At 38.7% G+C, this 14211-nt stretch overlaps 4 protein-coding genes across 8 annotated transcripts; 1 reads left to right on the top strand and 3 right to left on the bottom strand.

Moving 5' to 3' along the window:
* Positions 1-10: 10 nt before the first annotated feature.
* Positions 11-3032, top strand: LOC135163859 (uncharacterized). Its single transcript, XM_064123727.1, has 3 exons — positions 11-200; positions 290-1756; positions 1868-3032. The coding sequence occupies exons 1-3, from the start codon at positions 188-190 to the stop codon at positions 1975-1977; spliced, it is 1590 nt and encodes a 529-aa protein (XP_063979797.1). The 5' UTR covers positions 11-187; the 3' UTR covers positions 1978-3032.
* LOC135163883 (ETS-related transcription factor Elf-5-like) lies at positions 2507-5331 on the bottom strand. 4 transcript variants are annotated; one of them, XM_064123773.1, is made up of 6 exons: positions 4919-5331; positions 4217-4343; positions 3888-4142; positions 3749-3820; positions 3561-3647; positions 2507-3489 (listed from the first exon to the last, which is right to left on the bottom strand). In XM_064123773.1, exons 1-6 carry the CDS (start codon positions 4985-4987, stop codon positions 3134-3136), a joined length of 966 nt encoding a protein of 321 aa, XP_063979843.1. In that variant the 5' UTR covers positions 4988-5331; the 3' UTR covers positions 2507-3133. The 4 variants fall into 4 exon arrangements, with proteins under 4 accessions (XP_063979843.1, XP_063979844.1, XP_063979845.1 ...); XM_064123774.1 differs by having other exon boundaries at positions 2507-3456; positions 4919-5315; XM_064123775.1 differs by lacking the exon at positions 4919-5331 and adding an exon at positions 4431-4881.
* Positions 5332-5459: 128 nt separating this feature from the next.
* On the bottom strand, positions 5460-9627 carry LOC135163885 (ETS-related transcription factor Elf-5-like). 2 transcript variants are annotated; one of them, XM_064123777.1, is made up of 7 exons: positions 8480-9627; positions 7731-7863; positions 7386-7640; positions 7065-7136; positions 6851-6934; positions 6515-6710; positions 5460-6148 (listed from the first exon to the last, which is right to left on the bottom strand). In XM_064123777.1, the coding sequence occupies exons 1-7, from the start codon at positions 8561-8563 to the stop codon at positions 6037-6039; spliced, it is 936 nt and encodes a 311-aa protein (XP_063979847.1). In that variant the 5' UTR covers positions 8564-9627; the 3' UTR covers positions 5460-6036. The 2 variants fall into 2 exon arrangements, with proteins under 2 accessions (XP_063979847.1, XP_063979849.1); XM_064123779.1 differs by having other exon boundaries at positions 6851-6928.
* A 151-nt stretch (positions 9628-9778) lies between these two features.
* On the bottom strand, positions 9779-13832 carry LOC135163845 (protein cramped). The gene is made up of 3 exons (XM_064123704.1): positions 13018-13832; positions 11068-12908; positions 9779-10062 (listed from the first exon to the last, which is right to left on the bottom strand). Exons 1-3 carry the CDS (start codon positions 13265-13267, stop codon positions 9958-9960), a joined length of 2196 nt encoding a protein of 731 aa, XP_063979774.1. The 5' UTR covers positions 13268-13832; the 3' UTR covers positions 9779-9957.
* Between the last annotated feature and the right edge of the window lie 379 nt (positions 13833-14211).

The raw sequence follows: 14211 nt of genomic DNA, 5'->3' as shown, positions 1-14211 counted from the left end.
CCCATACAGGAAATATTTACGGTCGATTCCTATAGTATCAACACAACAAAAAATCTCTTGTACGTAAAATAAGACACACGTGCCCATCAGACGCGTGAAGCGGTATTTGGAAGCGGTTAACCTCTATTTACAATTACTGTTCGACCCTCCAAATCATCAACAAAACATTCCACAATCAGTTGTCAAAATGACAAACAATGGTGAGTGCTTCTTTCAATATTAATTGATTACACGTTGAGAAGAATTATTAATTAAATTGTGAGATAAATATAAAATTATTGGCTGCTAGTGCCAGATCTGGTGTCCAGCCACGAAATGGAATTGCAGTGCAGCGATGGAGAGAGTGGAGATGATTGGGATGAGATTGAGGATGACACATGCAGGATTATCTGTCTATTCTGCGAGAAAGAATCCCGAGGATATTCGGAGGGAACGAAACACATGAGGAGCTCTCATGGACTAGACCTCGGAAAATTCGTGAGGGATTGTCAATTGGATGACTACACATATAGAAAGTTCGTTAATTATGTTAGAAAGCATAAGCCCTCTCCTGGGGATCTTGCCAGTTGCAAAAAATCCTGGGATAGTGACGAGTACTTGATGCCTGTCCTTCAAGATGATGCCTGGCTCATGCTGGATATCGAAGAGCTGGAGGAGGAGACAGGCTGTCCAGAGGACTCCACCAAGACCACCTCATTTCCTGTTAACTGTGAGAATGGATGTGTCACTTTATCTGAGACACATTTCGCGGAGCTTCAGCGAACGATTCAGTCATTAAGGGCACAGGTGGAGCAGAGGGAAACTGCTTGTTATCTGGCTAAACAGCAGATTGACGAGATGCAAAAAAAGGTCCAAAATATAGTATTTGACGATGAGCCGGAAAAGCCATTGAAAAGATGCGTCAATGAGGTAGAAGTTTTGGCCGACGAAGGCTACTTCAACACCTACAGTCACTTCGCCATACACCACGAGATGTTAACTGACACTGTCAGAACGGAGAGCTATCGTGATGCCCTCCTAACAAACTCCCACATGTTTAAAGACTGCACAATGCTTGACGTTGGGTGTGGTACAGGTATTCTCTCGATGTTTGCAGCAAAGTCTGGATGCAAGAGAGTTCTCAGTGTAGATCAGTCGGATGTCATCTACCATGCGATGGACATTGTCAGAGAGAACAATCTCAATGATGTGATTGAATTGAAAAAAGGAAGACTTGAGTGCATCAATCTGGGGGTCAACAAAGTCGACGCTATTGTATCCGAGTGGATGGGATATTTTCTTCTATTTGAGGGGATGCTCGATACTATTATCTATGCCAGAGACCACTACCTAAAACCTGGAGGCAAACTTCTACCCAATCGTTGCACCCTGAGTCTCGCGGGGAGTGGAGACACGAAACGATACATCGATTTAGTAGATTACTGGTCGAACGTTTATGGCTTTAAAATGAGCTGTATGAAGGAGAAGGTTGTCCAGGAGCCCAGTATCGAAGTCTGCAGTGCCAAGGACATTGTTACAAGTGTCTCCTTAATTCAGGATTTTGATCTCTTTACTGTTGACACAACCTGCATGGACTTTACCACTGATTTCGAATTGACAGTCAAGAAGACTGGTTCTTTAACGGCAATTATTGGATATTTTGACGTCTTTTTTGATCTTGATAATCCTATTTCCTTCAGCACTGGTCCCCAGGCAAAACCCACCCACTGGAAACAAACTGTCTTCTCTCTTAGTGAGCCTATTAGTATTAAAGAAGGTAATTTCAAACCTTCAAATAATTTATGAAATTTTTATTTTATAGGTTAGGTTATTTTAGATGTTAAAAAATACGTGAATAAATACTAGAAACTGGAATTACTACTTTCAGGTGAGACCATACCTGGAAAAATAATCTGCAGACGACATCCCAAGGATATCCGGGCCTTAATTATTACCCTCCACGTTCGAGATTTTCGACAAGTGTATCATCTCGACTAGACCAACTGCCAAAACTACAAAGTCATTCAATGAAACGAATTTTTTTCAATGTTTAAGATTGTTACAACGAAAGGATTCTTTCTCTGATTTATGAAAATTTCAATTAGTCTTGTTTGCTAGAGAATCATTTCCGCCGGACAATAGACATACAAGAGTTTTCTCGCGATTTTTGAAGAACGTTGAAAGACATATTAGCGGTTGGAGGTGAATTATTTTAGGAGTTTTGTCGATTCATTCGGCTTTTTAAATAATGATTAATAATTCACGTGCCTTTAGCATTTCGATAATAATTCCATGTACCAATTACATATGCATTTTTCTTGCATATAATATCATCTGGATGATGATAATCATTGTTTTGAAATGTTGATTCATGTATTGCATGCTACACAATCTAATGTATAGGAAAGTAATATTATGAAAAAAGTTGAATTTTTTGTCAATTGTGTATATTTTTTTTTCATGAGAAGTATGTACATTTATGTTGATATATCTCATTAATTAGGATCGGGCGGAGCACAAAATAATGTTTTTATTTTATGTAATGAATTAATTAAATTTTGGCGAATTGTCGTGCTTTTATTGAGTTCCAAAGTTACAAAAAATGAAAAATCACAAAAATAATGGAATTAGGCGGCTTAAATTAACATAAAGTTACAACTGAATTCAAGTTGTCAGGATACAATGAAGTAGCACTCCTCTAGACTCTTCCGACCAAATAACTTAACTGAATAACGATAACAATCGTTGTATTTCAAGCTTTTACATTCTCATATTGCCAAAAATTTGCAATAAAATTAAGTATATTGACCTTCAGGATTGCAATGAAATAAGGCTATGAGCAATAATAGTGAATAATGTTAAGGTTTTTGAGTACCTCCTGTGATATTATAGAAATCGCGAATTTGACAATGACCATCGCCACAATGATAAGATGTTATGGAGATATAAACAGTAAGAGTATTGTACTTTTTCCTCACATTGATGAGCTTCTGAAACTCAGCTTTTAAAAATGAATGTAGATTTCATTCGAATAAATCTTCTTTTTGAGCTAATGAACGATTATTTTCCTACTCTATTCTTAAAATATGATATACTATGTCCTGTTAGTTACTGTTATTGTCGAAGTTCCTATTCGTTGATAGATTTTATTGATCTATGTTGACGATGATTTACGTGAAAAATTGGGATTGTCTGTCTGCCATCCTGTGGCATTGGGACCGAATTGGTAGACTAAATTGTCCTTCTTGACAGATTGAAAGACTTTATTGGTGTAATGATACCTCATGGCTCTACTCATTTTCTCGTAAGTCATGTTTGTGTTTCCGTTTCTCGCACCCCACCGCTTGGCCACCTCCTCGCCCCTGATGAATTTAAACTTTGCCTTGGAGTAGTCCTCCCAGCGAATAAGACTCGGGCAGGTTTCTGGATTTTGCAGAAGGTCTCTGATAAACTCCCACAACTTTCCTAGATTGTTTGCTACGAATATTTCATTGGTGCACATTATTAAATCTACATGCGAAGAAAGGAAATTAAATTTTGTAATTTGTTTTAGATTGAAAACCATTCGTCTCGATGCTTACATTGTTTTTTCTGCTTCAATCCTGTGGTCCGCCCTGGCCTTTGTCGTCTAGGTGATTCATCTAAACTGTCTTCAGACTCGGTAATTTCTGTTACACAATAATATAGGGGTTGATTGATCTAAATCGGTTTAATCATGAAATGATGTCTCATCGATTTTGATAGATTTATTGCCTTGACTGCTACATACCAGAAACCGTCGTTGATCCGGAGGATCTGCGACCATGCTTCAAGATCTTTCGGAGGGACGAAAAATTTGGTACTGTAATAAGAAAATAAAACATTGATCTAACTTGTCTCTTTGTGTTGACTCGAAAAAATGTACTTACAGATATTTAACATCATCTGTGAATGCAAATGGTCGTAGAGCTTCTCTCCGTAATCTTGATCATGGAAAATAAAATCTTTCTTCGTCAGAGTGAGAAGTTCTTTTCCAGGCATAGCTAGGGTTTGTTGAATCGAGCAATAGGATTGACCCATATGTGATGCGGCTGACATGAGCCAGTTGATCGTGTCTCCCTGGCTCCAATCCTCAATCCGCTTCGTGGACCATGCGTCTCCATCGTCCTTGTCGTCACTATCCACTAAATTAATGGATCATGAATTCGTAACGGTGGGAAATATTTTTTTTTGCAGGCACAGAAAAAAAAATAATTACTTAAGAAGCGCGTCTTCCTCGCGCTCTCAGTTTCCTTATCGGGAGGCGGCTGTTCACCAGAGGCCATCTCCATATCCAGAATATCGTTGAGTAGGACATCGTCGTGCAGTAATGTTGGCCAAAAAATCTGCAAAACGTTTTCGCGAGATGAGGAATTTGTTTTCAATTGTGTGCCTTGTGAAGCAATGTCTGATCCATTCACGGAATGTACTACTCGTCGTTGTGAGGATAAAGTTGCGGCTTTTGGAGCGATTCTTCACACCAGAACCGACAGGAAAAAATCTCATCTTTTTTGCAGTGACTTCCCTCCTTCCGAATTGCAAAAAAGACTGTTGTCAATTGACGGACAAGGGAAATTAAAAATAGTGCGGAAAATATTTTAGTGTTCCGTTCACTCTTCCTCTCCAGTCATACGTCTACCGTAATTTGCGTAAAAGTAAAATAACAGACTCCACAATTATTTGTTTCTTAAAATCAGGACTTTTTAACTTGAATTCATAAAAAATCGTAATTGTTTAAAAAAACCACCACCACCACCAACAAATCATGGAGATTTACGCATTATTTTCAACTGCACAACCGCGGAAACGTTGCGCGACTCCCTAGCGGCGAATCCGTCAATAAGGAAAAATCTACTAATCACCGACCTAGCGAACTAGAAACCATGAAAAATCCAAATAGTGTAAACAAGGAAAAACTTGCCTGCATCGGATCGCTTAGAAAATAATTATCGATGGCGCTCATTTCATCGTTCGCTGCTTGGCCAGACATGACGGTTCCGCAGATAAAGCGAATTGAATTGGATTAAGTTGAATGAAATTGAATTGGCTCTTGGAGTGTTTGATGCAGACAAGAAGTAGCAGGGTGTCCAGAAGGACGGAATGATCACTTTACGCTCAACGAGGAAAAAGTAAGTGCCGCCCGCGAGGAGCTTCATTATTTAAAGGCGCATCGAATCCCCTCTGAATCATCTACATTACGTGGAGATCACCTTTGCGTCATTGGTAACACTGGTGTGGTGAGCACGGAGGGAGAATGGGGGGACTCCCCGATGCTGGTGCAGAAGGGATTTCCGTGAAGCTGTTCATTATCAGGATTGCAGAGCCCGATGAGTACGAATTGATGAAAAAGTTACATCGGTGGTAATGAGTATATATTTATTTATTAGATCGAGAGGAATTCAAGATAATGCCTCAATTTTATTGGAAGGATAGACAGGATTTTATTCATCTTCTTTGTGAAATTACAATTATAAATAAAATCGTTTGTTTATTTCTCATAAATGCTGTTATTTGTTTGTAAGATATGTTAATATACAATTGTATAGATGGAAAATTACTTTGCCGCAATTACACAAAGCAGAGGAATGAATCTTTTCGCCAGTATGAATTTTTCAGATTTTTAAAAAATTTCCTTGAGCTCTGTAAATGCAATGAAATGTGGCATGCGATTCATGGGCCAATAACAATACCATTAGAACGCAATAAACTTCGAAATGGATTCATATGAAAAGTAAAAAAGTGAATTATTCGAAATTGATGAGTTCCTGAATTTAGTATCCATCCAATCAATAGATGATATCTGCTACGTAGATAAATCGTTTATATAAATTGATGAACAACAATATTGTAAATTTAAATCTGAAGGTTATCACTGCTTCAGTTTGTCAATTTTTCACTAAAAAAATCAATCGGTAAGTATCTTCCTGAGGAAAAACCCTTAAGTAAGTACTGAGCGCCCAATATCGTGTTGGTACACGCTCGGGGAACGTAACTAAATCACATTCTCGTTCATCTCATCGTCTTCTTTATTCTCGTAATTCATCGACGGAAATTCGGATTGTCCGTTTCCCATCCTTTGGCATTGGGGCCGAATTGGTATACTAACCGACGTCCCAGGACTGGAAGGAAGATTTTGCTTTTGTAATAATACCTAGAAATAAAAGGGTTTATCAGTTGAAGGAATTAATTCACAATTATAATGTAATATTAATTTACGGAAATTTTTAATCAAGAACTAGTCAAAGTCTCGTTTTAAAGTAACTTATATGATGATTTTCATTAAAGTTTTCCCAAAGTGTTCCATTATTTTTATTCATTATTCTTTTTGTGCATGATACAGTGTCACGAGATCCTTGTAAAGCTCACCTCTTAAACATGACCAATTATTTGACATTCAATAAAAAGTAAAGTCATTCGTTATCGAAATAATTTCAATATTGACAAGAAGAGATAATCTATGACGTTCCACGATTTCGAGAGGGAATTCATTTATTCGATAGCAAGGGGATTCATGTACCTCATGGCTCTACTCAGTTTCTCATAAGTCATTTTCGTATTTCCCTTCCGCGCACCCCAGCGTTTCGCCACTTCATCACTCCTGACGAACCTGAACTTTGCCTGAGAGTAATCCTCCCAGCAAATGAGACTGGGGCAGGTTTCTGGATTTCTAAGAAGATCTCTTATATATTCCCACAGTTTGCCTTGACTCGTTGCTAAAATGAGACGTCATAAGAAATAGACTGCATATGTCCGTGTGGAAAAATATGTTAAACATGTAAAATTATATATTTCATGGATGAAATAAATATGAAACAAGAGATAAGATGCAATTATAAATTACTTGAAAACTTACAATTTTTTTTCTGCTTGAACCCCTTCGGTCGACCAGGGCCCGGCCTCTTCGGTGACACTTCCACACTGTCTTCAGACTCTGCATCTATAAATATTGAGAAACAACTGTTCTTGTCAAAGCATAATTAATGCGCGTTAATTCAACATTACCCTGATGACTGTATATCAATGTTATTTCGTAATTAAACTTTCATCATTATTTCTTTTTTACGCACCGGAAACAGTGGACGATCCCGTGTGTGTGCGCTCGTCTTCGGATGTCTGATGAATCGATGGAAAGTGTGGTGCTAAAATAATGAACAGCGTATTTTAACCAAGACACATTAATTACCATAAATTCATTGATCATATCCAAATAACGCTCCATTAAATTAATTAAAAAATCATGGATATACTAAATTCTCTATGAAATTGGAGGTTTTTTTCATCCAAATGAAAACTAAAAAAAAATCCCAACTCCTAAAATCCGGAGCATATTCCAAATTCGAAAGGCAATATGCAATAATCAGGCCCTAATTATTAATAATTAAACTTACAAAAATTTGAGACTCTCTGTGAATGCAAAAGATCATAAAGCTTGTCCCCATAAGCTCGATCATGAAATATAAAATCTTGTTTAGTCAATGTGATAAGATCTCTTCCAGGAATGGCCAAAGTATGTTGAATCGAGCAATATGCCTGTCCCATATGTGACGCCGCTGACATTAGCCAGTTTATCGTATCTCCCTGGCTCCACTCCTTAATCGGTTTGGTGGACCAAGCATTGCCATCGGCCTCATCAAATTCTTCCCCTAAAATCAGCAATCGTAGCAATACACCAGATAAGTAAAATTCTTTCCTCCTGTCTATTTATAGTTTTTTCCTCAAACAATTTTGATTACCTAGAAAGAACTTTTTTTTTGCGGTTTCGCATCCTCTCTTGCTGTAAGGACACTCTTTATTCTCCGTCGTATCCATATCCAGAATAGTGGGGTAGGGTTCGTCATTGTCCAGCGGGGACATTTGAAAAAATCCCTGCAAAAGATATTTTTTTTTCTTCCATGAGGAAAAATTACCTCAAAACGAATCGCAATGAATGGAATTGACGTTTCATTCAGTGAATTTACTACATGCGGTTCCTCCAGTACAGGAAAAACCGGTGAAACTTAATGATGCAAATTGTAATTACATGACGCTCGATAAGGAACTAATTGCATAGTCGATACAAAAAAAAAATACCACTGATCCAATAGGAATCGGCTAGACTCAATACACAACGCAATCTACGATAATTTCCAACGATCCATCGATCATCGAAATAATTAACAACTCAATTGTCCTTGGATCAACTCCATTATCCCCGGCATGGCGATTCTCGTATTCTGATGAAAATTCACAAAACCTGATTCCAAGTAATAAAATATATCGGTTTCAGAGGGGAATAAAAATATGCTATCAAAGTTGAATTGATTACTCGTGTCCAATGGTCATCAATAATGTTCAAATAAATAATTATGTAAATTTGTCAAAAGTTTTTCTGTACGAGATGATGCCAGTAAAAATGAAAAATCATAGTCTAAACCGAGGTACATTTTGGATGGAATTTGTAACGGAAAATCGGCAAATAAATAATAAATAAGGAAAAACTTGCCTGGATCGGATCGCTCCGATGATAATCAACGATGGAAGACATGTCGTCGTTCATTCCGTCGGAAAACATTCGCGTAATGTCCATAAAAAAAATCACAAGGGAGAAAAACAAAGGGTAAAATCCGATGAATCACTGAATCTACGAGATCAAAAAATCGATCGGTAAAATTGAGCACTTTTTGAAGCCACTATGGAAAAAAAAATCGGAAAGAGTGCGATGCGCGTGACGGTTCAAACGCGGATGAGACCGCGTCTGAATGATTACAATCACGTTGAGGCCAGTCTCCCTACGTCACTGGTAACCCATACGTGGAATTACTAATGTATGTACGTTTCAAAGTTAAAGTGGGTGTTAACACATTCACACAGGAGCGAGGGATTTCCCCGCGGTTCTTACCCATCCCCCACGTAGCCCACTATGTATATGAAACCATGACGCAATCATCATCAAATACCACGTGACATTGATATCACCGAAGATAAATTTCACGCGAATTAATTTATCATGATTCCCGACATGAACGCTTAAAATATCTATCACCGTTATCATCGACTCTCTGGAGGAGATGAAAAAATATTTCATCGTGTTACGAAATGTCTCAGGGTCAAGGAATTCAAAACTCCCTGACTCGCCCAAGTCTTCGGGATGATCTACTAGTAGTTGATGCGCACTATCGAATGCTCCCAAGTTCATTCGATCAACATCGGCTCTTGGTCACGCTTTTTATATAGCATAGATGATAAAAAAACTGTTGTCCACGGGGATTTTCATAATTTTATTTTTATTTTTCCCCTCGATTTATCTTTTTTCGTCTATTGTGGCTGTCTCAGCCGCAACAACGCAATACTCAGTCTCTCAAATTGTTCACATGTATACGGGGCAAGAAATAACCATCGAGATTGCGGATAATTTGTGAGACGAGATAAATACCAAGACTAATTGCCAACGAGGAAAATTGCACCTGATAATACGTAGCTGGATGTATGTGTCAGTTATGACAATCGCAAGGAGTGCTATGTTCAGTCGGTGTCGCCTCTAGACTCGATGGGTTAATGCGTGCGTTATGAATCATTCAGGAGAGTCGGTGCATTTTGCAATTCACTTTTTTTTTCTCTTCTCCCCTTTTTTTCCTGGAAGTTTGACGTCCTGCGGGTGTGGACGTTTGCCGTTATCACCGACCATTTTATGCGAATTCTTTTTTAGTTTTCGCGATTTTTAGATGCCGTCGACAGTAGTCGATGAAAATTCGCATATTGTATTTTTTCAATGATTGGAGAGTAGAGATAATGCAGTGACGGCTGATGCTCATAATTACACTTCATTACATGAGATATTTTACAACGGCTCGTCACAATCGGGTTGTGTATAAAATTGAAAAATACACTGAGGAGTCAAGGTTACAACTTAATAATCCTCTGTGTTGTTTTTTTTTTATCAATCTCATTTTTTTTTTTTTTTTTGAGAATTCGTCATGTGACTCACGTATCCTGCTCGTCTGAGGCTATTTGCGAGGCCAAGTTAGCGAATTTGGCCATGTAATCGACGCTGCTCTCACCCATCAAACATTGCATCTGGCTGACAACCTGTAATCATTAATAAGCCAAACATTTGTTCATTCGAACAGAGAATTTTTTCCCGGATGCGTAAGTCTCACGTCGATATTCACGTAAAATGATGGTGAAGTGACTGACTCCATTGTCGCAGTAATGCCATAAAATGTTCAATTTCCCTCCCGAAAAAATGCCATTCCGGGGAAAAAAATTGCCATGACTCACATGCATAAATTACACAATTTATCACGTATGCCGTCTCGTTGTTTTAGGATTCTAGATAACATGGATGTTACGTTGCAAAACGTAGCTAGTGCAAAGCATTGTGCAAATTTATTTTGCTCAATCCATAGCTTAACTCTAATGTTATTCAGAATATTCATAATTTTGTTACTTGTTGGCCATACAAATTATTCAAATGTTGCATAGCATCACTATCAACATTGTGATTTATTACTGGATATATCTAAAGGTAGATAAGAGGATTTACATAAAACGTACTTACAAAAGGAATGGTTTTTTTCTGCAATAACATGTGTTTATTTTTTTCCCCACAATGTCAATAAAAATTTCGGAAAAAATGGAAAATAGCAATTGTGGGAAATGGCTTCAGGTTGTCTTGGATTTTTTTCTTAAAATTTTCATTGGAGGCGTTCAAAAAATTGATATAATATCATTAATAATTTCTCAATGACAATTATGGGTAGATTCTGTTTTTTATTAGCTCTTAAAAATTCGTGAATACTTTTTGCATTCCTTCGATGAAATTTAAAAATAGAATCCCGTTAAAAATGTATAAAAAAAACTTCAAAATCGGTCTTTCAAAGTAAACGGTATAAAAACCTTGGCAGCACGAGCATTGCGCATAAAAATAAAAATATTGTGTTCTTTCGCAATGAAATAAAATAACATTTACATTCTTCAATATCAATTGAAATCGACAACTCCGTAAACATGATAATATGAAAATTGCCAACTGTTCACAGAGACAAAAATGTTTCTTTGTTTCATAAATCGTCATAATTCTTCAATACTCACATCAGACGAAGGTCGACCATCCCCGAGGCTCGTACCAGCGTTGCTCCTCTGGAAACCCTTGACCGGCGACTCAAATTGTCCCAAAAAGCTACTTAATGAGTAATCTGCCACCTCGCTATTCAACCACTGTCCCTCCCCTTCCTTGAGTATCTGTGTAGCACTAGTGATGATAGAATTCGATGCTTCCGAACTACCCCCAAGTGCAGTCAAAAATTCTCCACTGGGTTGATTCAACTCGATGGTAGGACTTGCTTCGTGTCCAGCCCTATCTGCCTCCATCTGCACTTCCTCCTGCCTCACCACCACAGGGATAGTTCTTTGAACAATGAGGCTCCTCTGTCGGACAGTTCTCCCCCGTTTGCTAAACCTAGTCTTAAATTTATCCAACTGTGTCTTGAAGGCATCGTGACTTCCAATCTGATGATAAGGCTGGGGTATCAGTGGTCGCCTGAACGTCGACTCCTTGGCAGAGGGTATCCTGGATGATATCACAGTTTCATTGCTTCCAGCATTTTCATAAGCCTTGCTCGTTCCATAATTGTGTTTCGCAATGGAGAGAAGTTTCTTCAAAGCAAGAGCCAATCCATCAGTCTGTCTGGCGCGCTCCCTAGCCCCATCGGAGCCCCCCGGCACATCCCACCAGTATTCGAGAGTTATTTTCCCTTCCCGTCCAAACATCAGGAGCAAATCCCCAACTGTAATGCTATTCGCCTCATCGATAGTCCAGCCCTCGCGAATCCTCTCCACAGTTTCCCTCCCTGGATACCTGTTAGGCTCCATCGATGTCTCCACAGGATGTTTTTCCAAATGAGAAGCGAAGAGATTCTTCTCTGGGTTCACACTGCTCTCGGTTCCATCAAGGTCATTGTTAGTGTACAGTAAGGAGACTGGACACTCCTCTGTTAAACTCTGAGTTCGTTTGTCTGTCTTTTTCTTGATGGACTTTTTTCCAACTCCTTTCAGGTGTTGCACAGAACCCAGCAGCTCGACCCTCGAAGACTTTAGTCCCAGACGTCCCTCGTAGGAGTTGAAGCTCACACTGTTGCTGGTGAGGTACTCTCCCAAGTTCACCATAGGAAGAGCAATTTTAATGCCCTCCTGTGGGGCCACTCGCAGTAGTTTAGGGTCCTTTTGGTCCAGCACCTCGTTTTCGAAGTTTGGAGAAACCCTATATTTAGCTGGCTTCCATCGCTGCTGCAGAAAGGCTAGGAGGGTTGACAGTCTTCGTTGAATTGGTAAGAGGGTTCTCACTCGTGGGTTCATTGCGTGTGCTTGCACCTCCCACCAGGTGGAATTGTTTGCTGGGCGTAGCTCAACTGTAACTCTGGAGGGAAGTTTTATCTCCTCCTGCCAATCCTCGAGCTGATTGAGCTTCCTCAGGGCTCGGCATATGGGGGTTTTGATTCTCATGGTTTTGCCTCGTAGACGAACCTGCGTCGAGCCCCAGAAAATCAGTTCGTTGAGCTTCAAGAGAACTTTTTCATGTATTCGAGGGAGTTTCCTTCGAAGTTCTCCGTAATTTATTAAACCGTAGATCTCTTGGGTGGCTTTCTTCACATCCTCGGAGAACTTCAGGTGCTTGGAGATCTTTAGCCACGTTCGATAGTAAAAGTGACGGATTTGCTCTTTGTTCTTTATCATTGTCTCCGGCAGGCCCTTTTTCTTACCTTGAGATTGGAAGTACGCTTGGAGGGCGTCGAAGTCTTTTCCGAATTCGTTCACTGCTTTGAAGAAGGTGTTCTTGTCTTCGAGGGACCATAATTCGCAGGAGCGCTTGAAGGAGCGCACATTTTTATCTATTTTTGGTTCAATTTTTGTCTCTCCTTCGTCATCTTTGGTTTCTGCAAAGGAAGGAGGTGTAATCCAACAAATCGTTCACATAAATATTCAAAAAATGAAGAGAAAAGTTTTTATTCAACTTTGGGGTTAACAACAATCAGATATTATTACCTTTTTTCTCAGTCGGCTGGTTGAAGTCTGTGGAGTCAATTCTCATTTTCTTTGTACCCCTGGCAATTTTACTCTGGGGATTTTTATAATCCGTTGACTTATCACTCGACGATGGGGCCCCTTCATCCTTCTTCAAGGTTACGAATACCTGAGGCTCGTCGTCTTTCTGGTTTTCCATTGTCTTTAGGTTTTGATTCGAAAAATTACTCATTTTATTCACAAGCACATTTTCCAACAATTTCCCATTCATTCGTGAATAATAGCTATAGTTCAATAGGGTTTAAATATTGCACAGAATTTTTAGCTCATGTATAGCTGTCATAGAAGTATTTTGCATGTAAACAACAGTGTTCAGCAAGCAAAACACTGGCACGAGGCTCTCATTGGACCAGCCACGGGGTCCACGTGATCATTCACGATGTAAATATGGAGTCCAAAGTTTTTGCAGTGGTGTCACTTGTTGTGCCGGCTTTTTTGCACGTCACTAATGTATCGACTTTTTCACAAGACAATAAATTTGGTGAACGTAATCCCAAAAGGTCGAAAGAAAATAATTTTTTTTATGAATCAACCAGTATATTTTTTGCAATAAAAAAAATTTATTCCTTGAATCGTAAAAAAAATTTCATTGCAATGTTTGTGACGCCTCAGAGGAAGATTAATTTTTGCATGAGAATTAATTGCACTTATTAAATTCTATGATGATGAATCATCGCACCAGTACTAACAACCGATTCATGTAAACAAGCGATTACTGCTGTGGTATTATTCGTAATTGAAGCTATTTAGCACTGCCGATGCAATGTAATACTAACCTAACCTGCCTTCACTTCTCCTCCGCCTCCACCTCCACCCCCACCTAACTCATTCAACGTCAATTACTTCCATTATTAAATGACGATCGTTATGACATAATTTCAACTGTATTCAGATTATTTTTAAAGATGGGATTGTATGCATTATTGTAACAAATATTAGAGTGACAGGGACACTCCGATAACAAACTGATTTGCGTGTTTTTTTGACTTTATTTCTCCGGACACTCAAATTTGGTGAACGGAAGTTCCCATGTTTGTTTCGTAGGGTACCCTAACCTCAGAATCATATAAAACAAATAAACAAAACTTTCGAAATTGCCGGATGTTTTCATTTATTGAAATAAATCTCCCTCAATATTTTTCTTGTTCTTTTCAA

Source organism: Diachasmimorpha longicaudata, chromosome 6 (genome assembly GCF_034640455.1).
Source record: "Diachasmimorpha longicaudata isolate KC_UGA_2023 chromosome 6, iyDiaLong2, whole genome shotgun sequence".
Lineage (NCBI taxonomy): Eukaryota > Metazoa > Arthropoda > Insecta > Hymenoptera > Braconidae > Diachasmimorpha > Diachasmimorpha longicaudata.
The sequence above is the reverse complement of the archived record's forward strand: the minus strand, read 5'-3'. Positions and strand labels throughout refer to the sequence as shown.

Excerpts from the sequence above, each read along its gene's own strand:
- LOC135163859 (XM_064123727.1), top strand. Across the intron at positions 1,757-1,867 it reads GCCTATTAGTATTAAAGAAG|GTGAGACCATACCTGGAAAA; the intron begins GTAATTTCAAAC and ends TACTACTTTCAG.
- LOC135163885 (XM_064123777.1), bottom strand. The coding sequence starts at position 8,563 with ATGGACATTACGCGAATGTTTTCCGACGGAATGAACGACGACATGTCT. Across the intron at positions 6,711-6,850 it reads GTTCAAGCAGAAAAAAAATT|CAACGAGTCAAGGCAAACTG; the intron begins GTAAGTTTTCAA and ends GTCTCATTTTAG. Across the intron at positions 6,149-6,514 it reads AAACTGAGTAGAGCCATGAG|GTATTATTACAAAAGCAAAA; the intron begins GTACATGAATCC and ends TTTTATTTCTAG.
- LOC135163845 (XM_064123704.1), bottom strand. The coding sequence starts at position 13,267 with ATGAATGGGAAATTGTTGGAAAATGTGCTTGTGAATAAAATGAGTAAT. Across the intron at positions 12,909-13,017 it reads CCAGCCGACTGAGAAAAAAG|AAACCAAAGATGACGAAGGA; the intron begins GTAATAATATCT and ends CTTCCTTTGCAG. Across the intron at positions 10,063-11,067 it reads ATGGTCGACCTTCGTCTGAT|GTTGTCAGCCAGATGCAATG; the intron begins GTGAGTATTGAA and ends TAATGATTACAG.
- LOC135163883 (XM_064123773.1), bottom strand. The coding sequence starts at position 4,987 with ATGTCTGGCCAAGCAGCGAACGATGAAATGAGCGCCATCGATAATTAT. Across the intron at positions 3,821-3,887 it reads ACAGATGATGTTAAATATCT|TACCAAATTTTTCGTCCCTC; the intron begins GTAAGTACATTT and ends TTCTTATTACAG. Across the intron at positions 3,490-3,560 it reads ATTGAAGCAGAAAAAACAAT|ATTTAATAATGTGCACCAAT; the intron begins GTAAGCATCGAG and ends CTTCGCATGTAG.